The following is a 25293-nucleotide window of genomic DNA, read 5'->3' on the forward strand; positions in this document are numbered from 1 at the left end:
AACCTCCAGGATACATGATGAGCTAATGATGGAGAAGGTCCATGTGATGCTCAAATCAGAGCTAAACTATATGAGAGATGACATCAGGAAGGAAATGCACGCGAACGCTGAGAGCTACAGGAACTCCATGTATGGAGACATGATGAGAGAACTAAGGAGAGGATACAGAATGAGGAAATTCAGATCTTGAATACGGAATTACGAAACCTAATCAAGGCCGAAGTAAATGTAACAGAATGCGTTATGCAAAAGAAACTCGATGAGGCAGTTGCAAGTTTTGAGAATGGAGAACAAATATGGAAAAGCACATGGGGGAAAAAGATGCAATAATCGAGGAGCTAAAAGGAGAACTTGCGGCTTGCAAATCTGCAACTAAGGAGAAGGGAGACGACCAACCTTCGGTGCTAAAGGAGCTCGAGGACATGAAGGGTCAGATGAAAGCTCTACGGGAAGGAGATGAACAGAAATCGAAAACGGCATCTTCATGGGCGGAACGTCTTTGTAAGACACAAGAAAAGGTTGATGAAGCAGAGAAATGGATTGAGGATGCGAAGAAAGGGAAGGCCCAGATGCCTGAGACCACACCTACCTCCATCATTATTAATATGACCATTGAGGAAGAGCAAAAAAGGAAGAATCGGGCTCTGCATGTGCGGGTCACAGGAGTCAAAGACAAAGAGAATGTAGATGAAGAAGTGAGGGAACTGCTACAACGCATGGGCATCACAAAGCCTACTCACACAAGTGCATGGAGAGTGGGCAAGAAAGGAATTGATGATGTAAAGGATAGGGCACTTATTCTCCGCTTCCCGAATATAGAAATAAGGAAAGAATTTCTAAAGAAGAGGCCGACTCTTAAGAAAACCGGTATTTTCCTAGGAGATGACCTTACATTGGCACAAGTGGCACACATGCAAGAGTTGATGCCAGAGATCAGGGCTGCAAGAGAAAAGGGGAAAATCGCCTTTTATAGAGGAGGGAAAGTAGTGGTTCTGGAAAAGCGCTCATCATGACGGTGCAAGACCTATGGGGCGACGCTCCGGATAGCGGTGTGGAATTGTAATGGATCATATAGGCTAGATGTAGGTGCCTTTGAAGACAGCTTTAGGGACAGAGACATAGTTTTCTGCTAAGAGACACACCAGATACCGGGACAGCTTATGCCACATGTGAAGGGGTATTTATGGGAAACAGCTGGTCGACCAGACAAGAGATCTCTACGAGGTAGCCGGGGTTCAGGAGGAGTAGCAGTCTTATTTAAAGAGGAGCTGAAACCACTACTACAAATTATCAGGAAAGATGAACAAGCAAGGTATATGTGGGTGAGAATGAGAGCCGAGACAGGTAGATTTCTATATATCGTTATATGCTACTTCCCTCCAAGTACATCAGTCTACTCCTCACCTAAAGGACAGTCCCCTTTCTCCATATTGAATAATGACATATAGGAGTTCTCTAGAGATGGAGACATCGTTCTCTTAGGAGACTTTAATGCCAGAACGGCCAACTCTCAAGCAGTATTCTATGATACTTCTGAGGAAATGCTCAGAGAAGTGGATTTATCACAGGAGGGGCTTACTAGAAACTCACAGGATAAAGAACACACTGAATATGGGAGACATCTCATGGAGATGGCAACTACACATGGTTTGGCCATACTTAATGGTCTAGAGAATTTCCCTTTATCTGGGGGATTCACATGCTTCCCGCACAGGCATGGGGCCAGTACAGTGGATTATGTCATGACTTCACCAAGCTTTATTTCTAGTATCGAGGACTTTAAGGTGGGACCCAAACCGGTTGGGATTGCAGTGGATCATGCTCTCTTGACCTTATCAATCTCCTTCCAATACAATGCCTCTCAAGTACAAAGGAAGAAGACACACACAAGATATACTTTTACGCCAGAGACTGATTCAGTCTATGTGGAAAAGATCTATAATAGGATGTGGGCAGCCGAGCCAGTATATATTGTAGAGGAGATTACTTCTCAGCTAACAGAGATACTACATGGAGCAGCACAAGAGGCATACCCACATACTCAGCCTGATCAGAAGAGAGGATCTAGGAACATGCCTCAAAACAGTTGGTACGACGAGGAAGGCAGAGAGATGAGAACCCAGGTCCAGAAAGAGCTTACACTTGGGATCATCACATATAAGCAGTCTCGGATTGCTCTTCGGCGTATAGTACGTCGCAAGAAAAGGGCATTTTTAGCCAAACTGGAGAAGGATTTATATCAGCTCTTCTTGAGTCAGGACTCATGAAACCGGCCTGTTCAATCCAAAAAGGGCGGTAGACTTTAATTCAAACCTTGATTTAGCTTTCACCCATTATTAGTCGTCTATTTTACCTGTACTTTCAAGACAAAACAAAGGGGAGAGGGATACAGGCTGCTAGATTGCACCTGTATGAGTAGACGGACACCAGATTGGCCCCTAACTTAGGCGCCCCTTTCGGTATTTCTTTATTGTTCAAAAGAGGGAATAAACGCTGTGGTTCCCTACAAGCTGCCCCGCACAAACTCGGCTGAATTTCCACTGTTCCAGCCCAATTTCGGCAGCATAACTGTACTAGAACCCTTCACAGTCAGTATTCCCATGCATTGAATGACTTTCCCGACGCATACGGGCACTTTGCAAAACCTGGCGAGAATAGGCAGCACGCTGAATTCTCTGTTTTCAGCCCTGAAAATGCGCCAGATCACTTGTACAGCGGTCCCCTTGCGTCCCCGAACCTCCTGGGGGTATTAGGGTCCGTTTAGGGCCAAAACCCTAAACCTGCAAAAATACACAGCAGGCTGTAATTCACTGTTTCGGGCTCCGTTTCGCGTGCCGGTCGCATCCGTAGCAAGTCCTCGAGCTCCCGCACCTGTAGGGCTACTTGCCCTTTGAATCGGACGAGATTTCTGGCGTGAAACCTCTCCGAATTCACCTGTACCTGCGGGGGGATTAGCCGCTAGCTAACCCAGTACCTGTGCAAGAGGCTCTTGCCTCGGCAATCGCGCATGAACCCACACAACTGTACATTGGTCAAATGAAGAGCCCACTAGAGGGGCATAACATACTGCCAAAGGGGGGAGAGAGGGCAATGCGTAGCGTGCAGGGCATCACTCCTGGCACCGCATTGTGCATAAGTGGGAAAGCAAGCACTCCATAGCTCTTAACCTGTGACAAAACTGAAAATGAGGCTCTCCCCCTCCTAAATTCAGCGCCACTTCTTGTTGCATGAGGCAAGTGCACCAGAATGTGCCACTTGGCACATTTACAAGCATTTTCCCGTTTCAGGGTTGCCGCCTAAAAATCTCCCAACCGGTTGCCCAGTTGACTTCACGGCAGAGTAAGAAAATGTTCCCCTTGTCATTCCGGAGGTAATGACGTCAACACATTTTCAGGTCCCAAAATAGCAGTTCCCTAAATTTTAGGAGATGCTGCCATTGTATCTTTCTAGGTCATCCGACCCTCTTTGTACACTGCGGCCACACCCAGAATTGAAATGTAGCCTCTGTAGCAAAGGATTCCACTTTGGCTAGTCAATGACCCCACTTGGCTAACCATAGTCCTTGTCCAACCTTAGTGCTCTCTTGCCCTCAGGCCTGGACTCCCTTTGGACAATTCCACACTAGCTATGCAATGCAGGGCAGTTAGATTTCCCGAGGGGTGTTTCCAAAAAGTGAAAGTAAATAGATAATAAAAAAGAAATCAACAAAAAGGATAGATAGTAGTCACACGCTGGTGACATACCCCCCTCTTGAAATCTCAAACGTCCTCGTTTGCATCTATGTCGTTCATGCTCCTAGTCAACACTGATGTATTCAACACCTGTCGACACATGTACGACACATACATGCTCATTGTCAACCCTGGTGTATTCAACACCTTGTTGACTCATGTATTGCCTGCGTGTGAACCCTGTCCCAATGACATAGTGGTAGCTGCGCACTGTGCCATTGCTTTGAGTCACTAACTTTCCAATGACAAAATGGTAGCTGCACATTTTGCCACTGTCTTATAGTACACGTTGGATCCCGTCACTGAAACCGGCCCGTAGGGCGGTAGGCGTTGGCTTTCACCCGAAATTCTTTACTTAAACACACACACAGAGCACTTTGCAAAGGAGACCTGTAACGAGAATTAACACTTCATCACACACACGGCTCGGAAGCTAGAATGCTCCGAGCAGACGCCGACAACCTGTAGGCCCCAAAATTGGCGCCCCTTTCGGTATTTCTTTATTCTTTAGGAGGGTAAATTACAAGGTAAGGTCCTGGGAATCCTTCACGTGTATCCACCTAGATACCATTTGATTTGGCCAAATTTCGGCAACATAACAGCCCCAAAACTTGCGCGAAACCAATTCCCATGCTGGAACTCGCTTGCACTGTCGTATACCCTCTGATTCCTGTCCAAAAACAGTAAATTCAGCACGCTGTATTTACTGGTTTTTGCCCTGTTTTCAGCCCCAAACAGTCCCCTAACTGTCCTTTGCCAGTGGGGCACGATTCCCAATGATCCTGGCGTCCGTATGGCTGAAAAACAGTCAAATTACAGCGCATACACAGCGCTGATTTTGCACCTGTACGGTGAGGTTATGACCCTCACCAGTGCCTGCTTTGGAGCAACAGTTAGCTACCCCTGTTCCTACTCAAGGAGGCTCTTGCCTCAGCACAAAAGCATGAACCCACACAACTGTACATCAGTCAAATGAGTAGCCCTCTTGTGGGGCATCACATAACTGCACGTAGGGGAGAAAGAGAGCAGTATGTAGCGTGCGGGGCATCACTCCCGTCACCATACTGTGCATAGAGGGCAAGGTAAGCATTCCATAGCTTCTGTACCTGTTGCAATCCGCCTGTGGCTGAAAATGGCGCCCCCTTTGATGATATGCAGCTCGTTTTTGCCTCCAAGAGTGGCAGAATCGCTCACAAGCTGACACGTCGCCCAGTTTCCGAGTTTGGGCTTTCCCTGCTAAAAATATCTCAACTGGTGCGTCAGTTGACTTCGCGGCAGAGTTGTAAAGTGTTCCCCTAGTCATACCGAGGGTAATGACGCGAACACATTTCACGGCCCAAAATAGCAGTTCCCTAAATTTTAGGAGATGCTTCCGTTGGGCTCCCACTGGTCTTCTGACCATCTATCCTCATTGGGACCGCATCCAAAAGTGCAATGTGGCCCAACTGTCGGATACTTTTTGTGGGTAGTCCCACCTTGACTTTACGCCTTAATTGAGTTCACTTCCTAGTATCCACAACCTTGCTAAGTGCGACGAGGGGACCTATATGATCTTGCTCTGAGCCTAGACATCCTCTTACCATACGAATTCCAGTGCCGACCACTTCCCGTCTGCGGGTGAATCTACCGTTCACATTGGCCATACAATGTCCGACCGTTTGCTACTTCAAGAAGAGGGTCTTAAACAAATAAAATAAACCCCATTGGAAAGAAACCAACAACCAAGGTTAGCAGTTGCCACATCTCTGTAACATGGTTAATAACTGCCACGTCCTCGTGACAGTCACACTGACAATCCATGTAGCTTTGAAACTCAAGGGGTCAAGGTAGGTTGCAAATCGAAGGCTTCCAGGTAAAGTGATAACACACTTGGTGACTCTGCAAGTTCGCCTTCTTCCATCCACTTAGCATCCATTGGTGGATAATTTCTGAACTTTACCAAGTAACGCCTAGAAACCTTGCCTTTCACTTTCCTTTCTTTGTGTGCCAAAATTTGTTCCAGGACCAAGATCTCGTCAAGTTCCTCGACTTCCGGCTGATCTTCAGCTGGCATATCTTCTGGCACATCACCCACATAGGGTCTGAGAAGACTCACATGAAACGCATTGTGAATCTTCCAACTGTCAGGCAATTTCAGCCTATATGCAACATCACTGATTATGTCGCACACTTGAAAAGACCCATAGTAACGCATGCTGAGCTTTGGAAACAGTCTTTCCTTGCCCTTCATCTTCTTTAACCTTGCCTTTTCAAAGCGTAAAAGCACCCAATCACCAAGTGAATATACCACTTCATGACGGTGACGATCAGCTGCTTTCTTTTGCTTTGCTTGAGTCCTTTCTAAGGCCACTTTGACCTTCTTATACATTTCATCCATATCCTGAACATACTTATCTGCTTCAAATATCTTGTCCTTTGTATGCAGTATGGGAGGAACTTTCTTGCCACCTTCAACTATCTCAAAAGGTGCCTTGCCAGTTGATGAATGCACTGTATTATTGTATGCATATTCCACCAATGGCAAATACTGCTCCCACTTTCCTTTATGCTCTGACACATAGCACTTCAGCAGATCTAGGACAGTAGAATTTGCCTCTTCTGACTGCCCATCTGTTTGAGGATGAAATGACGAAGAGAATTTGAGCGTGGTGCCCATATTCTCAAACAAGCCTCTCCAGAACAAACTTGTCATGCGTGGATCACGGTTGCTAACAATCGACTGTGGCATGCCATGATACTTGAAAATATTGCTCATAAACAAGCGTGCCATCTGATCTGGCTTTATCTTCTTCCTGACAGGAATAAAATGAGCCTGTTTGCTGAATCTGCAAATAATGGTCCAAATACCATCGTTTCCTGTCTGCGTTCTCGGAAGATCAAAGATAAAATCCATAGCAATACTTTCCCATGGTTTATCTGGAATAGGTAGTGGTTGCAATAACCCTGGTGCCTTTTGCCTGTCAAACTTGACCTTTTGGCATATTAGGCATTCTCGCACAAAGGCATCCACATCCCTTCTCAATGTAGGCCAATAGAAGAATGTCTCAACCGCTTTAACTGTAGCATCGATACCACGATGCCCTGCATACGGTGGGACATGACTCTCTTCCATAACTTTGCGTCGCAATGGCTTTGTGACACACAATCTGCCATGCATCATCATGAACCCATCTTTGAGAAGATAGTGTTCATGACGTTGTCCATCCATTAGCTGCTCGAAGACCCTTGCAAAATCTTCATCATTTGCATACTGTTCTCTCATATCATCAAGTTCATGATGATAAGGAATCGACACAGCTGAAATTTGTGGCTTCCTTGACAAGGCATCAGCCACAACATTCTTCTTGCCTTCCACATGCACAATCTGAAAATGGAACATGGACAAGATATTTGCCCATCGCATATGCTTCTCAGATAACTTTGTTTGTGTCAAGAAGTATCGCAAGGTCTGATGATCCGTTTGGACAACAAAGTCTGCACCTAGCAGGTAGTGTTTCCAACTTAAGAGCGCATGAATCACAGCCAGTAACTCTTTCTCATAGACCTGCATGGTCATCTCTGGCCCTTGCAAAATTCTGCTCTCATAGGCTACTACCCTGCCATCTTGCATTAGCACTGCACCAATGCTACTACCGCAGGCGTCACACTGGACCACAAATGCCTTCCTAAGATCTGGCAACACAATGACTGGATCCGAAGTCATCTTTTCCTTTAAGAGATTAAAAGCTGAAATCTCTTTTTGTGTCTATCTAAAGGTGATTGCCTTCTTTTGAAGAGCATGTAAAGGTGAAGCAATCTCAGCGAAATTTCGGATAAACCTTCTGTAATAGGAGCATAGTCCCAAAAAGCTTCGGACATCATGCACCGTCTTCAAATTTGGCCATGACTTGATCGCTTCAACTTTTGCAGGATCCATTCTGACACCATCCTTTGAGACAATGTGTCCCAAAAAGTGAATCTCTTCCAAAAAAAACTCACTTTTCTTTGCATTGATGAGCAACCTATGACTGCGTAGCTCTTTGAACACAATGGCCAAGTGATGCCTATGCTCCTCTTCATTCTTTGAGTAGACTATCATGTCATCAAAGAATGTACCAACAAACTGCTGGTGTGGACGGAAAATTCTGTCCATCATCCTATTGAACGTAGCAGGAGCATTTGTGAGACCAAAGGGCATCACTAAAAATTCGTAAAGGCCAAACGTCGTTCTAAAAGCAGTCTTGTGCACATCCTCTGATCTAATGCGGATCTGATGGTACCCACTCTTTAGATCTATCCTGCTAAACATAGCTGCTCCTTCTAATTTGTCCATAATATCATCAATTCTAGGTATAGGGAACCTATTCTTGATGGTATTCTTGTTCAGTGCACGGTAGTCGATGCACATACGCCATGAGCCATCCTTTTTCTGCACCAACAACACTGGAGAACAGAATGGAGATGAACTGGGCTGAATCAGCCCCTCTTCTAACAACTCCTGTACTTGGCCCATTATCTCTTTCTGCTGAGCCGCACTAACCCTGTACGGAGGCTTATTTGGTGGGCTACTGCCTGGCACCAAATCTATCGCATGGTCCTCGGGTCTCTCTAGCGGTAATTGAGACGGTAATGAATCGGAAAAACAGTCACTATACTGTTGTAAAAACATTGACCTTTCTTTATCTAGCACAGATAAATTTGATTCATCACAATCTGACACTTCTCGTGAAAAAACCAAGTACGCAGAAAGATGCTTTTTCATTACAGAAGTAATAGCAGAAGCTGATACAGTGGGAATAGACTCTCCTTTAAGCTTTACATCCAGAATGTGAGTCTTTCCCCTGCTCTGTACAGTGATCTTTTTGTTGTAGGCATCCATGATTCCCTGTACACGAAACAACCAAGGAATACCTAACAACACATCACATCCGTCCAGTGGCATGATGTAAAATTCTTCAGCATCTACATAGGACTGGATATGTAGACGCAACTTTCCAATGATAGGTGTCACAGCCTCTGTATGGCCAGGACATGCCAAACCTGCCTCTGCTGTATATCCCATCTCTTCAGGTCTGATTCCCAACTTTGAAGCCAATTCGGGGGAAATAAAGTTGGCTTTGGCACCTGGATCAAAGAAGATAAGCATTGTTTGATCCCTGACCTTTCCCCATGCTCTGCAAAGCTCACTTGCATCTGAATTTGGCTTGTCGCCCACCATATCTGGCACTAGACCAGCCATGGGCTTCTTTCCTTTCTTGTCTTCCTTGTCATCAGAATCAGCTGGCCTTTTCTTTGTAGGACAATTGTAAGCAATGTGGCCAAGCTGCTCACATATAAAGCATTTGTTCTCTGTCCTAAGGACCTTCTTTTGCTCTTCTGACTTGCGAGGAAAACGTCTTTTCCATTTCTTTGCTGGTCCTTTTTCTGATTCAGCCGTAGCTTTGTCTTTCCCTGCGTTGGCTGACTCCTGAGTCCCTTTAGGAGCCTTATTGGGAACGTGCTTCCTGGCTGAATTTTTCTTGCCTGATCCTGCCTTAACGCCAGTGTTAAATTCACAATCTTCTCCCTTGAGCAAACCATTCCCAGTGTTTGCTACCTCGATGAACTGCGTCAAAGTAGTGACTTTTGTCTTCGTGCAGTATTTTCTCAATCCTTTAGGTAGGCCACAACAGTATTTTTCAATCTGTTCTGTCAATGGCACAAACCTATAGGAAGTTACTGGAAGTAGAGCTTTCCAAAACTTCAAATTGTAACCATCCAGATTTCTGCAAGTGGCAGCATTTAGCTGGTGCCATTCTGTCATGACATCTGCTTCAAAGTCATCAGATAACCATGCTGCTGCAAAAATCTGCTTGATGTAAATCCATGTGGACGGAGCTTGCCCTTGAAGCAATAAAGTTGTCCACCATTGTCCTGCATTCCCTGTCAAGAAAGTGGCTGCCTTGCGGACCTTTGAAGCCTCTGTAAAATTTCCCCCTGCATAGGCCTTGTCAAACTGCTGGAGGAATGAGAGAGCCTTCTTCCTGTCATCAAACCCTGTAAAGGTCGTGAAAGACACACCTTTGCCACCTTCTTTGTACGGAGTTGGCCTCTCCAGCGGCGTTAAATTGTCATATGGAAGTGACTGAAACATGGGAACACTATTAGGGTTCATCTGTGTTCCTTGGCCGCTATTAACTTGACCTGGAAATGCCATATTTGGCTGCTGATTTGTAATTCCAGCCATACCAAAATTTGCATGTGGCATCCCAAATTGGCCCTGAGTGCTCTGAAACCCTGGTTGCATACCCATGACACTGTACATGGGGTTAGGCATCATCGTTTGAGCACCCCCAAACACTGTTCCTGGCGTGTAAAACTGATTTCCAGGTGCATGACCAGCCATGCTCTGGAATACCGATCCACCTCCAAAATAGCCAGGGTGTACTGAAGGTGGTGGGAAGACCTGTTGCATAGCCTGTAGGTTGCTTCCCTGCCCATTAGAACCAGCTATAGGCTGCTGAAAGGTGGCGGGCTGAATTGGTACAGCTTGAAAAACTGGCATCTCAGCCACCTGTTCTTGCACCTTAGGCACAGGTTGTGGAGACTGCATGTTCTCCGTCAAATGTACAAGTGTTTCCATTGACTGTGCGGTATGAATCACCTGTGCTTGAGCCTTAACAGGCTTTTGAATATGATCCAGTGACCCAACTTGCTGAGACGGAACAGGAGGTTGCAGAAAGGCTAAAAACCTCGGGTTCTGCATTACTTGTGTGAACATAGCCACAGCAGTAGCCAACTGGGTCCTGAATATATCGTCATCTGTCTGTGGTGGTCTTGAGGACTCACCCACTTCATGGTTCCATCAACGGGACTAAATCACTTTTTCCCATAGAAGTGAGCCTTGGTCAGTTTTGGGCTTGAAGACACAGGGGATTATAGACCAGACACAGGGAATTGCAATTATGGCTGACAGACCAGATGATGTGACTGAAGAGGTTTCCTCTTCACAAGGTCTGTTACCGGCCTGTTCAATTCAAAAAGGGCGGTAGACTTTACTTCAAACCTTGATTTAGCTTTCACCCATTATTAGTCGTCTATTTTACCTGTACTTTCAAGACACAACAAAGGGGAGAGGGATACAGGCTGCTAGACTGCACCTGTATGAGTAGACGGACACCAGATTGGCCCCTAACTTAGGCGCCCCTTTCGGTATTTCTTTATTGTTCAAAAGAGGGAATAAACGTTGTGGTTCCCTACAAGCTGCCCCGCACAAACTCGGCTGAATTTCCACTGTTCCAGCCCGATTTCGGCAGCATAACTGTACTAGAACCCTTCACAGTCAGTATTCCCACGCATTGAATGACTTTCCCCGACGCATACGGGCACTTTGCAAAACCTGGCGAGAATCTGCAGCACGCTGAATTCTCTGTTTTCAGCCCTGAAAATGCGCCAGATCACCTGTACAGCAGTCCCCTTGTGTCCCCGAACCTCCTGGGGGTATTAGGGTCCGTTTAGGGCCAAAACCCTAAACCTGCAAAAATACACAGCAGGCTGTAATTCACTGTTTCGGGCTCCGTTTCGCGTGCCGGTCGCATCCGTAGCAAGTCCTCGAGCTCCCGCACCTGTAGGGCTACTTGCCCTTTGAATCGGACGAGATTTCTGGCGTGAAACCTCTCCGAATTCACCTGTACCTGCGGGGGGATTAGCCGCTAGCTAATCCAGTACCTGTGCAAGAGGCTCTTGCCTCGGCAATCGCGCATGAACCCACACAACTGTACATTGGTCAAATGAAGAGCCCACTAGAGGGGCATAACATACTGCCAAAGGGGAGAGAGAGGGCAGTGCGTAGCGTGCAGGGCATCACTCCTGGCACCGCATTGTGCATAAGAGGGAAAGCAAGCACTCCATAGCTCTTAACCTGTGACAAAACTGAAAATGAGGCTCTCCCCCTCCTAAATTCAGCGCCACTTCTTGTTGCATGAGGCAAGTGCACCAGAATGTGCCACTTGGCACATTTACAAGCATTTTCCCGTTTCGGGGTTGCCGCCTAAAAATCTCCCAACCGGTTGCCCAGTTGACTTCACGGCAGAGTAAGAAAATGTTCCCCTTGTCATTCCGGAGGTAATGACGTCAACATATTTTCAGGTCCCAAAATAGCAGTTCCCTAAATTTTAGGAGATGCTGCCATTGTATCTTTCTAGGTCATCCGACCCTCTTTGTACACTGCGGCCACACCCAGAATTGAAATGTAGCCTCTGTAGCAAAGGATTCCACTTTGGCTAGTCAATGACCCCACTTGGCTAACCATAGTCCTTGTCCAACCTTAGTGCTCTCTTGCCCTCAGGCCTGGACTCCCTCTGGACAGTTCCACACTAGCTATGCAATGCAGGGCAGTTAGATTTCCCGAGGGGTGTTTCCAAAAAGTGAAAGTAAATAGATAATAAGAAAGAAATCAACAAAAAGGATAGATAGTAGTCACACGCTGGTGACAACTCACATGAGGCGTGGCGTTTATTTCACGAGCACTCATCGCCTCCAACAATTACTTCTCCTGAGATTTGGGGTCAATATGTAACCTCATTATATATGGTATCTGGACAGCCTCCATTACCAGATCGGCTCGAGCCATGCCCCGCTACTAGTACTTTCTTTACTACGGAAATGGTGAAAAAATCCATTGACAAGATGAAGACAAGAAGATCATATGATCATGAGGGTTTAGTAGCAGAACATCTGATCCATGCAAGAGATCTACTTTCAAAAGTCCTTGCTCGTCTGTTTAATCGGGTCATGTGTGAAGGATTACCTGAATCTTGGAAAGTATCTACTATCGTACCTATTTTCAAGTGAGGGGATCCTATGATACCCGGGAACTACCGTACCATTATGGTGGGTCACACACTGACCCGACTGTACGCATCCATTCTGGAACAAAAATTGAGTAGATGGGCAGAGAATGAGGGCATAAGGGCAACAGGACAAGCTGGATTCAGGAGGGGTTATTCCACTTTAGATCATATTCTTACGCTCAGAGCCACTATTGAGGAAGGAAGAGCAAGCAGGAAAAAATTGTATTGTTGCTATGTGGATTTTCGGAAAGCTTTTGATACAGTACCAAGGGCCAGATTGATACGCAGAATGCAAGAATTAGGGGTCCCAAAAGAGATTATATGGGGGATCATGGCCTTATACGGGTCAGTAACTGGTTATGTACGTACTCCAAAAGGGGATTCCGACATTGTTCATTCCACCGTTGGAGTAAAGCAGGGATGCCCACTGTCCCCTACTTTATTTGGTATGTATATAGATGAGGTATCAGATTACATTGATAGAGAGGGTGACAGAGGTGCTCAACTTGCAGGGTCATGGATCCCTTTGTTGTTGTATGCAGATGATATTGTATTGATAGCAGAATCACCAGATGGAATGCAAAGGCAGTTAGATGCATTACATAAATTCGCGGAGGACAGCGGACTGTCGGTAAATTTGGGTAAAACCAAAGTTATGGTGTTTAACACCACACCGCAGTGGGTTAGGAGATCGGCACCTACATTTGCATATGGCCAGGATACAGTAGAGCACACAGATGCATACACATACCTTGGTGTGGTATTTACAGGACCAAAGTTTACTCTTAAGAAAGTAGCGGATGCTAGATTGTCCAGAGCCTCTTCGGCCTTGGGAGGGTTGGAGAGGATGTGTTCACAAGTGCAGTTTCAGGAACCACGAACAAAACTTTGCCTTTTTGATACTGTGGTGGCTTCGGCTATGCTTTATGGGGTCCAGATTTGCAGACCATCTGTGGATCATGATAATTGGAAGTCAATGGAGAGACCTTTGGTATCTATGATTTCCTGAATGATTAGAGCCAAGGCCTCCTACCACACGCGATTACCCGAGCGGAACTAACTGCCCCTCCGATAGAAATTGAAGCTCTTACTAGATCAGTGTCCTTTATACATGGTTTGTGGGATACAAATAATTGCCAATATACTAGATTGGCCCTTGAATCCTCTCCACAGTTAGCAATGAAAGGAGATACATCATGCTGGTATGCGCAACTGTCCTCGTGGTTTCAGAGACACGGGTTCAGTATGGAAAGATTACCCCCCTTCCAATACTCTCTTGAGGCTCCATCACTGGCAATCACACGAACGGAGATTAATAAAATCATCCGCCAGGATCTTATACAATTGGACACTAAGAGGACATGGGTAGACCCTACACAAGAATTGGGCACGAAGATGGCCGACTACAAAGAAAACTTCCTATGGCTATCTGAAGATGGTTTTGTGATTCGCCTGAGCTACATGGATACCCACCTGTCTCATGGTTTGAGATGTGCTATTGGTCAGATTCGTACATCCTCACACCAGCTGGAAATTGAATTTGGCAGATTTAGGGGAATCCCACCTGAGAACAGAATTTGCAAGTTATGCGGAATGGAGCCGGAGACAGAATTACACTACATATGCCATTGCACCGTATACTATGAGATACGTGGGTGTTTCCATTGCCTATTTAAAGAAGGCTTTGGACCTCTAGATAAAGTCATGCAATACCACGATCAAAGATGCTTAGGCCTGTACCTACTAGAACTACATCGGCACAGGGATAATCTAATGAGAAGACAAAGAACACTACAGCCTCAAAGGCAGATCACAGATTTCTTCGGATTGAGAGAAGCAGGAGTGGAAGGAGAAGCAAGAGACCAGCAGCCAGCACAGAGTACCCACATCCATACCAAAGGCACCCTCATTGACAGGGCGACTGAGCTTAGGAAATCGAGACGACCACGATCGAGATGCAGAAGCACACTTCACCGGAGGAGACTACAACAAAGGATTAGAAGCATTCTAGCCAGACACCCAGAATGCTCCTAAGAAGTTTATCTAATACTTTGTATTTAGTTTTTCGCATTTATTTTCACACTTTCACACTTAATACTTTAGTACTAAGGTACCCAGACATTGTAACAGATTCACCACTTTTGTATCAGTTTGGTCTCATAGGTCACTCTGGCCTTTTGAAGGCGTTAATATAACATTTCATTTCAATTTCAATTCTCATTCTCTCTCTCTCTCTCTCTCTCTCTCTCTCTCTCTCTCTCTCTCTCTCTCTCTCTCTCTCTCTCTCTCTCTCTCTCTCTCTCTCTCTCTCTCTCTCTCTCTCTCTCTCTCTCTCAAACGGGCTGTATTCTATGTACATAAGAGACCTCGCAAGATGCTCAATGGCCTATCACCCAGAGGAAGTACAAAGGTGGAGTGACAATGTGCAAGCTGTGTAAATATCAAGGAGATATGTACAATGAGTTAAAATGAACTGCGGTGGGGGTGCATAATGCCATGTAATGCGACCCTGATCCCAGTGGAAAAGAACTGACGACCTCGCCCAGGTCTAAAGAAAGATGCATCGATGCTGCTCCGTTGCACTCGAGGAGCTTGAGCCCAAAATGTGGGCACATCGAGCCTTCCACATGGTCCAGAGCATGATGCTGCATATCGTGGTGAAAATTGTCTCGGTGGCAGAATCCAATTGGTGACCTGCATCTCGAATCATCTGTAGAGTGCTCCGTCTATAACCCAAGGAAGTAAGCAAGAAGACCGGATCTCTCCGCAAGCCCTGAGAAAAGGTGTGACCCCGGAAATTGCAAAAGCCATGCAAATACCCCTTGGAAATTGCAAAAGCCATGCAACTATCCCCCATGTCACGAACCCATTATAGATACCCACTCTAATCAACAGACAACAAACTCCCATCCACATTGGCTGCGCAAAAGGACAAACCCAGAATCACTACCTCAAAGACTCACGCTCTGAAGTACATCTCTGACAAGTCGGATCGTCACCAACGACCACCAACCAATTAACAGCAAGCAATTTTGCACTCCACACGAAAAAAACATATCCTTTGGTTGATCCAGAGGGACCAAATGCATGACCAAAACTGTCTCTAGCAAGTGGGGAGGATCCGATGATCCTGCCGTACCTCAGACTCGGGTGGACAATGAGGAGGGTGCCGAGTCTGCAAAAGAAGCCTCTGTCCAAGGGAGACAGAGTACTCAAAGAAGGATAAAGGTGCTCCTTCATCGTTCAACGCAGGCCACTGCCACTCACTAGGATCCAATCCAACTGAACAAGTGGCTTTCCTTGCCAAATCCACAGTCTTCAAAGTGGTGCCTTGTAAGTAGTGAAAATAGGGTCAACACATAACCTCCTCTCGAAAAAACTCTAACAAGCTGCCAACAGGCAGTCAACTGCTGATCAAGCCAAACCTCCCCCTGAAATTCCAGTCTGTTGTGACATCCATGATGGCCAGTCTCCGCAATGCTCAAGACGAGAGTTCCCTACTAAGTAACAATTAGGTCTCCCGAGTGAGGATCAAATTACACCCACCGGCCGTGATGAGAAGGTAAAACAGTTTGTCCCGATATCCAAAACGAGGAGAGGTATGTGACAAAACATGGTGAAAAAATTGTTTACAAGGCTCAGCCCCTGGAAACAATCCACGTACTATGAGCTTCACAAGCAATGCCTTGCTTTGCATCTCTGGATCAATAATCCCTAGTCCTCCCTCCTCTCGAGGCAAACTGACTCTGTCCCAATGGACTCTTGGCCTCGTGTCAATAGAGCCATCTAGGCACCCCACAAGACGACGTGTACAAGGCGCTTCAAACGTGCCATGCAAGATGTGGTGAACCAAGCCGTCGCAAAAAGAACCTGATTCACCACAAGGGCTCTGGGAGCTAAAGATAAATGCAAGGATGACCAATGGCAAAGTTTCTCCCTGATAGTCTATAGTACGGGTGCGGTGCAAACTGCTGCTCAACTGACACCTAAATATCTGCAAGTCTTCCCTTTAGGTAGCTGATTGAAATTATCCTTAGGACCCCACTGACGATCCTCAGCCACTCCTACAAGAAAACCAAACGAGTTGTGCCAATTTATGAGAGCACCACTCGGCAAGCAAAAGGTAGCAAGAGCATCCCGTAAACTATCGAAGGTGGGTAAGTCATATCGTACAAAGAGCATAGTGTCATCTGCATACTCCTAATCCAGGTAATCTCGCGAGTCAGCCAAAGGCATAGTCAGACCTCTCAACTGTGGTGTCTTGTGGCGCAAGAATAGAGACATGACCCAGCAAAAAATAGAAAGAAGTAGGCTGCCAAGGGACATCCCTGTCGGACTGAACGTGACAGCTGAAAGTGTCGTTCAAAGTGGCCTCTAATCATGACAACTGTTAGAAGTAGTACTGTATAATGCAAATACACCTCAAATCCACTGCAAGGGAAAACCAATCCTTTGAATAGTTCCCTCCAAGAAACCCCAATCTACTCCATCATAAGCCTTCTCAAAATCAGAAGCGGGAATGCTATAGGCTGATCTGCTTGACAGGCCCATTCAACTGCTTCATAGCAAGTGAAGATGGGGCACGAAGATGGCTTTCTATAGAGAGTATCTTCTCCAGCTTACTGAGGATGGTTTTGTGACGAGGCCCGAATAGATGGACACCCACTTATCTCATGGGATACGATGTGTTATTGGCCAGATACACACATCTTCACACCAGCTTCGGATCGAGACTGGTAGATATAGCGGAGTACCAGCAGAGGCGAGGACATGTCCCCTATGTCACATGGAGCCTGAGACACAGTTGCACTACACATGCCACTGCCCAGTTTACTATGAGATACCAGGCTGCTTTCACTGCCTGTTTAGAGAGGGCTTTGGACCACTCTCTAGAGTCATGGAGTATGAGGACCAAAGATGTTTGGGTCTGTTTTTGCTCGAGCTCCGCACACACGAGAGAGCCTGATGAGAGGCGAGGCTAGCCAGTCTCAGAGACAGAAACATACCAGAGCAAAGCTCACATTCTCCTCACACCAGAGGCACGTTGATCGATCGAGCGACCGAGCTAGGGAGATCTAGACGCCCACCACTACGGAGAACTACACAGCATCAACGGAGGTAGCATTAGAGGATTCGGATCACTTTGGCCCGACATGCACGACGCCCGGTCAGACTATTGACGATGGAGGAGATTGATGAGATTTGCCAGCGACCGATGATGGATCTCCTATGATTTAGCTCTTTTGAGGATTGTACATCCTGCTCATCTTGTATCAGCCTTTGTATCACCTCTCACCCATTATATTCCCACACGCACAGTGCACACCCACATTGTGTAGTCACTACTCTCACCCCCCCCCCCCCCCCCCCCCCCCCCCCCAACTCATATCCTACACAGTTCCAGCTAGCTCCTTAGTTCACATCTAGCACTTAAGATTTTAGTTTTTCACTTTACTTCCTTTTATTTTTGTACCCAGACTTAGTATTAGATCCACCAAGATTGTATCAGTTTGGTCTCATAGGTCATTTTGGCGTTTTGAAGACGTTTAATATAACATTTCATTTCATTTCATCTCTCTCTCTCTCTCTCTCTCTCTCTCTCTCTCTCTCTCTCTCTCTCTCTCTCTCTCTCTCTCTCTCTCTCTCTCTCTCTCTCTCTCTCTCTCTCGGCTAGATCTTTTAAGGTCTCTTGGGATAGTTTCCTACAACGTGAAAACTCTCTTTCTTCTCGGGTGTGTGTGTGTGCGCACGCGCTAGTAAAAAGAGGAAAATGGTATAACCTTTCTATCACCCAAGTGTGGTAGATTGGTTATGCCATTTCCAAACCCCCCCCCCCCCCCCCCCCCCCCACACAACTCATATCCTACACAGTTCCAGCTAGTTGCTTAGTTCACATCTAGCAGTTAAGATTTTAGTTTTTCACTTTACTTAATTTATTTTTGTACCCAGACATTGTATTAGATCCACTAAGATTGTATCAGTTTGGTCTCATATGTCATTTGGGCCTTTGAAGACGTTTAATATCACATTTCATTTCATATCTCTCTCTCTCTCTCTCTCTCTCTCTCTCTCTCTCTCTCTCTCTCTCTCTCTCTCTCTCATCTATGAGAAGGTGATTTGTCAATTGCGCATGGGAAGAGAAATTTCAGAAATTTTTGTAAGCACTATTGGGGTTAAACAAGGATGTCCATTGTCACCAACTCTCTTTGGTCTATGCACGGATCAATTGGAACAAATGGTACTTGACTTTATGCAAGAAGAAGGCATTGAAGAGGTCACTATTTGCAATGCGGTAATCATGCTTTTGTTGTATGCGGATGATGTAGTGCTTCTAGCACACACTTTAGAAGATGCACAAAAGCTTATGGTTGTCCTTGAGAACTTTTGTTTGCATAGTGGGCTGATTGTAAATGAATCCAAAACAAAGGTTATGCTTGTGAAAACCAACCATAAGGAGAAGCCATGCATTGTGTACAACAACGAGACACTTGAAGTTGTTGAGAGCTTTAAGTACCTTGGCCTTGAGGTTCCATCCAATCACAAGTGGCATGAATGTGCTATGCGTCGTTTGGAAGTGGGAAAGAGAGCATATTATGCATTTGAGAACATGTGTAATGCGGAAACATCAAGTGTTGGGTTCTCAAGAAGTATCTTTTTGATGCATTGGTGACACCGGTTCTTCTTTATGGAGTTGAAGTGTGGGGCGGGAGAATCTCAAAGTCTACTTGGAAAGAGTTTGAGAATGTCCAAACAGTGAACACAAACAATGAACACCATATATGCTCCTACTTCTTGAGTCGGGATCTCTTCCAATTGAGGTTATGGGCATGGAAAGGGTTGTGGAGTACATGATAAAGATGCGTCAAAACCCCTCACATCGACTTCCTACAATTGCATGGGAAGCAAGCAAAAAAGTTCAAAAGACGCATAAAAGCAAGATCTTGAGCACAGGATGGATGCAAGACATAAAGAAGTGGTTTGGGAGATGGGATGCATTACACTTGCTACATGATGCTTCAATTGACTCTGAAGTGAATGAAGCTTTTCTACAACGCCAATGTATTACGGCTTGGGAGAAATCCAGTGGGTCACGCTTCATACATTACACCACCTATATTGCCCCCAACTACAAAACCATGTTCTTCGACGAGAGAGGAAACCGTACTCACACTTACATGCTTGAGCCTATTCCCTTGTCCGCGATACGCACTATCGCAGCAATTCGGCTTAGCTCCCATTTCCTTCGATGCGAGATAGGGCGTTGGGGCAATGGAGAAGAGTCAAATCGATTGTGCGCATTATGCTCACTCCAAGTTCGAGAGTCTGAGTACCACACACTACTAGAGTGCTCAGCTTTTGATCACATCCGAACTTGCTTCTCTCACATTTTCAGCCATAACTTAGACCTACACACTTTCCTCTCCCAGCCAAAGTGTGGGCTCTCCATTGCGACTCTCATCACTACAATTTTGGAGCATCGAGAGTCACTCATCAGCCATACACATACTACATCATATGTAAATTTGGTCCCATAGGTCATATTTGACCTCCGAGGACGATAATAATCTCTCTCTCTCTCTCTCTCTCTCTCTCTCTCTCTCTCTCTCTCGCGTCGGCTAGATCTTTTAAGATCTCTTGGGATAGTTTCCTACAACGTCAAAACTCTCTTCTTCTCGGGTGTGTGTGTGCGCGCTACTAAAAAAGAGGAAAATGGTATAACCTTTCTATCACCCAAGTGTGGTAGATTGGCTATGCCATTTCCCTCTTGAATAATAATTCAACCCCTCGGAAAATGGTATAACCTTTCTATCACCCAAGTGTGGTAGATTGGTTATGCCATTTCCCTCTTGAATAATAGGTCTTGAGTATATATATCACCCAAGTGTGGTAGATTGATTATGCCATTTCCCTCTAGAATAACAGGTCTTGAGTTCAACTCTCCTGGTCGGCTAGATCTTTAAGGTCTCTTGGGATAGTTTCCTACGACGTTAAAACGATCTTCTTCTTCTTCTATTTCTCTCTCTCAACAAAGAGGCTAATTTCTGTTACTTGAAAAATTCCTCAGAATGCTCAAATGGTGCCGATTCTAAGAGAAGCAGGCCCAAAGGCGATAAACTGAAGACTGTAAAGCTGAATAAAACTAGCCACATGGAAAATGTAGAAAACTGAAAGCCTGGGTAAAAAACCTTTGCCATGGCAAGCTAAGTGGAGAGAGGATGACAGCAGCCTCTGAAAGATAGGCACTTCCACCAAAAGCATCTTCTGCTCTAATACATCTAACCTGAACTACCAAAATCCACCAGCAGTGAAGAGGACAAGGAACATCTGCAGCACAGTTCGAACATCAAGCAGTGCCCGCCAACTGGTAGGATCTAACAGCAAAAGGCAATGGATAAACTGAAGGGAGAGAGCAGGTGATGACAAAGATGGGGGAGAAGAGGCGACTAACATCACCAAAAAACTGCAGGAGGATGCCATAGGATGAGCAACAAAGCACTGCGCTGGAGCTGACAAGGAGCTGTCACTCAAGATAGAAACCAGTCCACTTGCTGAAGGTGGCTCCTGAGGACCAGAGCTGGAGAGGGAACTTCAAGAAGACAATGGAGGCAGCTCTGCGGACCACAACCTTTGGGAAACCCGATGGAAAAACCTCGTAGAGTGAGTAGAGGGCAGAGTAGCAAGCCAATAACAGCAACCCCAACAAACCAATACGGAGGACCCACAAAAGCGAGAAAGACAAGGAAACAATGAGAAACAGAAAAATAAGAAAACAAGGAAACCAAACGAAAAATACGCTCTAAAACAAACTTCACACACACCCATACACACACACACATACCAACTCAAAAGTCAGATTAAGAGCTCGAGAAAAACCGAACTCAATACACACCCGGCACACAGACTCACACTCACTTCGCCCATGTCCTGAGGAAAGAGTATCTATGCCACTCCGCTGCACTGGAGGAGCCTGCTGAAGTATCCCACTGGCTGCGAAGAGTATGGAGCAACTCAGCCCAAATAGCTGTCAATGTGGTCTATGTCTGTGAAGGCTGTAACCCCAGAATGTGTGCACAACGAGCCTTCCACATAGTCCATAATGTGATGCTACAAGTGATAATAAAATAGTGGGTAAGAGAGTGTCTGATGCACTAGGGCCGGAAGGGACACTGATTTATATTGCCCAAGGTTCTGTCGGTGATGAAAGTGCACTTGTTGAAGCACTTGGAGAATTGACTAGCATCGCTCTTAGAAGCCCAGGGATATTAGCCCAACTTTGGAACACAAGTAAGCTCTGCTCTGACAAAGCCAAAGCTACCTAAAAATCCGCTAGAGGGGCTCTCTCATACTATTGGGATAAGGCTACATATATATCACAAATGCAAATCCAAATAAAAAGAACTCACAAAAAAAAAGGAAAGATTTTCCCTCCAAAATCTAAATGAAAAAAACATGTATGCCTCTTGCTCAAAGCTTAGACCTGGCATGAAAAGTGCCTGGCCTTTTTAACAGAAATCAGATCAATTGAAAAGTAGCGAGATAAAGAACCTCCAATCAACTGTGCCGTAAAGCTGATGCATCTTTCTTTGTTCATCTCTTGCCCTCTGAAGCTCTCCACTTTCCAGTCTGGCCTGTCAAAGCCATGTCATATTTCTTCAGATGTTCAAATGTCATCCTGCACAGTATCTTGACAAAAAACCCTACTCATGTGTACCCTGTTAAAACTTTAAAATCCTGAATGGTATGTACAACTAGATTAATAAATAAATTTCGACCCCCAAATTCAACCATAATTATTACATATATTAAAGAGCCAACCCAAACTGAAACATGCAGCTCAAAGTTTTGATATGCATATGCCAATCAACAATTAACCATGACCTTGAGACATTAAAAGGTTTAATGTGTTCAAAATCTTTAGCAATATCAAATGATGTGAATGTCCTTTACGTGACTATATAACTCAGACTAGTTCTGAGAACTGCAAGAATGTAATAAGCATCCATGACTGTACACACCCGAAACAGATGTAACTACACCTAATGAATTCAGTGATGACTGTCCAAAGCTTTAAATGAATGTGCCTAGAATGAAACATTTCATATAATTGCACAAACTTAACTAGATTGTCAAAGCTAACTTTTGTTGTCACCAAAACGACATTAGCATAAATCAAATTTAAATCGCATGAATCTACAATCCACTTTGGCCTTGTCAGATATAGCTGATAAACTGAAAACATACCTTGGCTATTTCTGCATTGTGGCGTATTAGAGCCTTCTGCTGTTCTTGAGCAGTCATTGCTACCTGTAGAATATGGCATGTATAAAGAAAGGTAAATATCTTTCCGAATCAGAGAAGGCTATTATTGATAAAACATTTTAAAGCTCACAGCATATGTATAGCATTAATAAAGATAAACTATAAAAGTGGCTATCACAAGGCAAAATTGTAAAGACTCCGGCTGATAAAGTGACGAGGTTGTACAGCTGTGTGCTGAAATGGCAATCCCAACGCATATGCTTTTTAAGGAAAGCGCCCCTAAGTGGGAGACATGTATACACGTTGCTTTTGTTGGATAAGATGTTTTTAGCATATGTCTTTGAGTTGCTTTTTACAACCACAGCCTATCAAATCAAGGCCAATACGCCAAATATACACACGTGTTCAAAGAGGTCTCTCCGAGCAGCAGTGCTGTCTTGCTTGAAGGTTAATATATTAAAAAATACAGCCACAGATGCTTATCTTCGGGGCCAACACATCTCTCCCTTATCTCTTGCGGATGTTGATTTGTGCAGTGTTTGCAGTTCCAAATCTTGTTTCAACTCTATTCAGTAATGTACCACTAGTTTGAAGTGCAAGTTGGTGTAATTGTAAAGAGACATATATGTTCAAAGAGTGATGCCCTTGATGAGGGACTCTTTACTCCACAATAAACATGAGCATACCCTTGGCGAGTGATTCTTTACATCCACAATAAATAGTCTCCATCTAACAACCTTTTTGATGCTCGAGGGAAGGTAGGAGCGGGAGGTGCTTGCTAGTTCTCTTATTTGGGAGTTTTTGAGTGTGTCCTTATCATTAAGATTATTCTCACAATCGCAAGGAAAAAGAATCTATTTATTTGCCTCCAAAGTGAAGCATACGCCGTTGTCCAGACTGAATATGTTGCATTGGCTATTTGGTGTTAACGCCCCCTAATATTGATTGCGTGTGTGTGTGTGTGTGTGTGTGTGTGTGTGTGTGTGTGTGTGTGTGTGTGTGTGTGTGTGTGTGTGTGTGTGCGCGCGCGCGCGAGGGCTTTGTTGTATGCTATTGCCACTCATCCTATGTTGATGTACCTTGATCACTTGACCTCTGCGCAGCGTCTTCATGGGTTGCAATTGTCATCAGGTCATTCATTTATTGGACAAGCTTATGCGGATGACTTGTTGTTTATGCCCCGCAATCAACAGAGCAATGTTCAAGTGATTATGGAAGCTTTGGAATTATTTGCGATTGCGGCTGGTCTTAAAGTCAACTTCCGTAAATCCAAGCTTTTACCACTCCATTCTTGTGATTGGCATGCTCTGTTGTGGCCAGGAGAGATTGTTCCTCCAAATGTGATCACCAGGCATTTGGGTGATCCAATTGGATGGAACATCACTCACACGCAAAAAGTAGACTGGGTTATGCAACCCTTGAATGTTAAACTACATTACTAGAAGCTTTCTACTTGGCCACTGCATGTTCGCCTGAGAATCGTTCAGAGTATCCTCATGGCATATGTTCAGTTCTTTTTTCCACTGTTGCATTGGCCTCGTAACTATCTTGACTCTCTCATGTCGGCCATATTGTCTCATTTGTGGCAAACTCATGCACACAAAAAGGCCTGCGTCTGATGTCAATGACAAAACTTTTTACACCAAAGCGCTTTGGTGGTCTGAATATTTTGGACCTGCGTAGGCATGTCTTGTCTAGGAAGGCTATGCTATTGCCTACCCTTACGCAACAATTTCAGCCTTGGACTCTTATGTTTCACTTGACCCAGCATGTGGTCACGTCCTCGTTTGGTCATTGGCAACCATCTATTTGGGAGGTGGTGTTTGGTAAGATGGATGGTCATATTCCTGGATGCCCGCTTGCTTCCACCTTGCTCTCTGCCTGGAAACAGGTTACGAATCATCTATCGTGGAATGCTCGAACACAAGGAAACTCCCTTCGCTTGGAGAGTCTTCATTGGAGCCGGGCCTTTTCTCTTACCTTGGTTGACCGCTCGCCTCGCCAAGCGTATTTCCTCTCCTGCCGTGGCATTCGAGTGGTTGAGGATGTGGTGGATACAGATGGTTTCACTTTGGAGTTTCCATTTGCCGCTCGTCGTTTTGGATTGCGCATGCATTATTATCGCCAGTTCTGGAGACAATTGCAACGAATGTTGGTTGGTTTTTTGTCCGTTTCGCCCTTGGCTGATGGTGATCGCATGTCTGACTAGAATCTTCGGGGAGCCATTTCAAGATATTTCTAGTGGTCGGGCATATGCTCTTCTTTTGCCTCAACCATGGCTTGTTGATCATTGCAACGCTCTTTGGCACATGCATAAATCAGATATTTGGAGGACAAGGCTTCTATCTGCATTATGGGAAAGCAGTTTGCCGCCGAAGGAGCGTTTGTTTCTTTGGCGTTGTTTACTTGGTGTGCTCGTTGTGGGTACCTTTCTTAGGATGCGCCATATCGCCCTTCATCCTGTGTCCGTTGCTCATCTGCCGAGGAGGATG

At 45.2% G+C, this 25293-nt stretch overlaps 1 protein-coding gene across 1 annotated transcript in view; it reads right to left on the reverse strand.

Annotated features, from left to right (window-relative positions):
- Positions 1 to 25293, reverse strand: part of LOC147451681 (uncharacterized) — an 84844-nt gene that overhangs the window by 27450 nt on the left and 32101 nt on the right. Inside the window, exons 3-4 of the mRNA XM_086517572.1 lie at positions 22784 to 22846; positions 22088 to 22170 (exon numbers count right to left, since the gene is read on the reverse strand). Of these exons, the coding sequence (XP_086373698.1) occupies positions 22088 to 22170; positions 22784 to 22846 (146 nt within the window). The remainder of the gene's footprint in view (positions 1 to 22087; positions 22171 to 22783; positions 22847 to 25293) is intronic.

This window comes from Adiantum capillus-veneris, chromosome 8, assembly GCF_014529385.1.
Source record: "Adiantum capillus-veneris isolate H3 chromosome 8, ASM1452938v2, whole genome shotgun sequence".
NCBI classification, from domain to species: Eukaryota; Viridiplantae; Streptophyta; class Polypodiopsida; order Polypodiales; family Pteridaceae; genus Adiantum; species Adiantum capillus-veneris.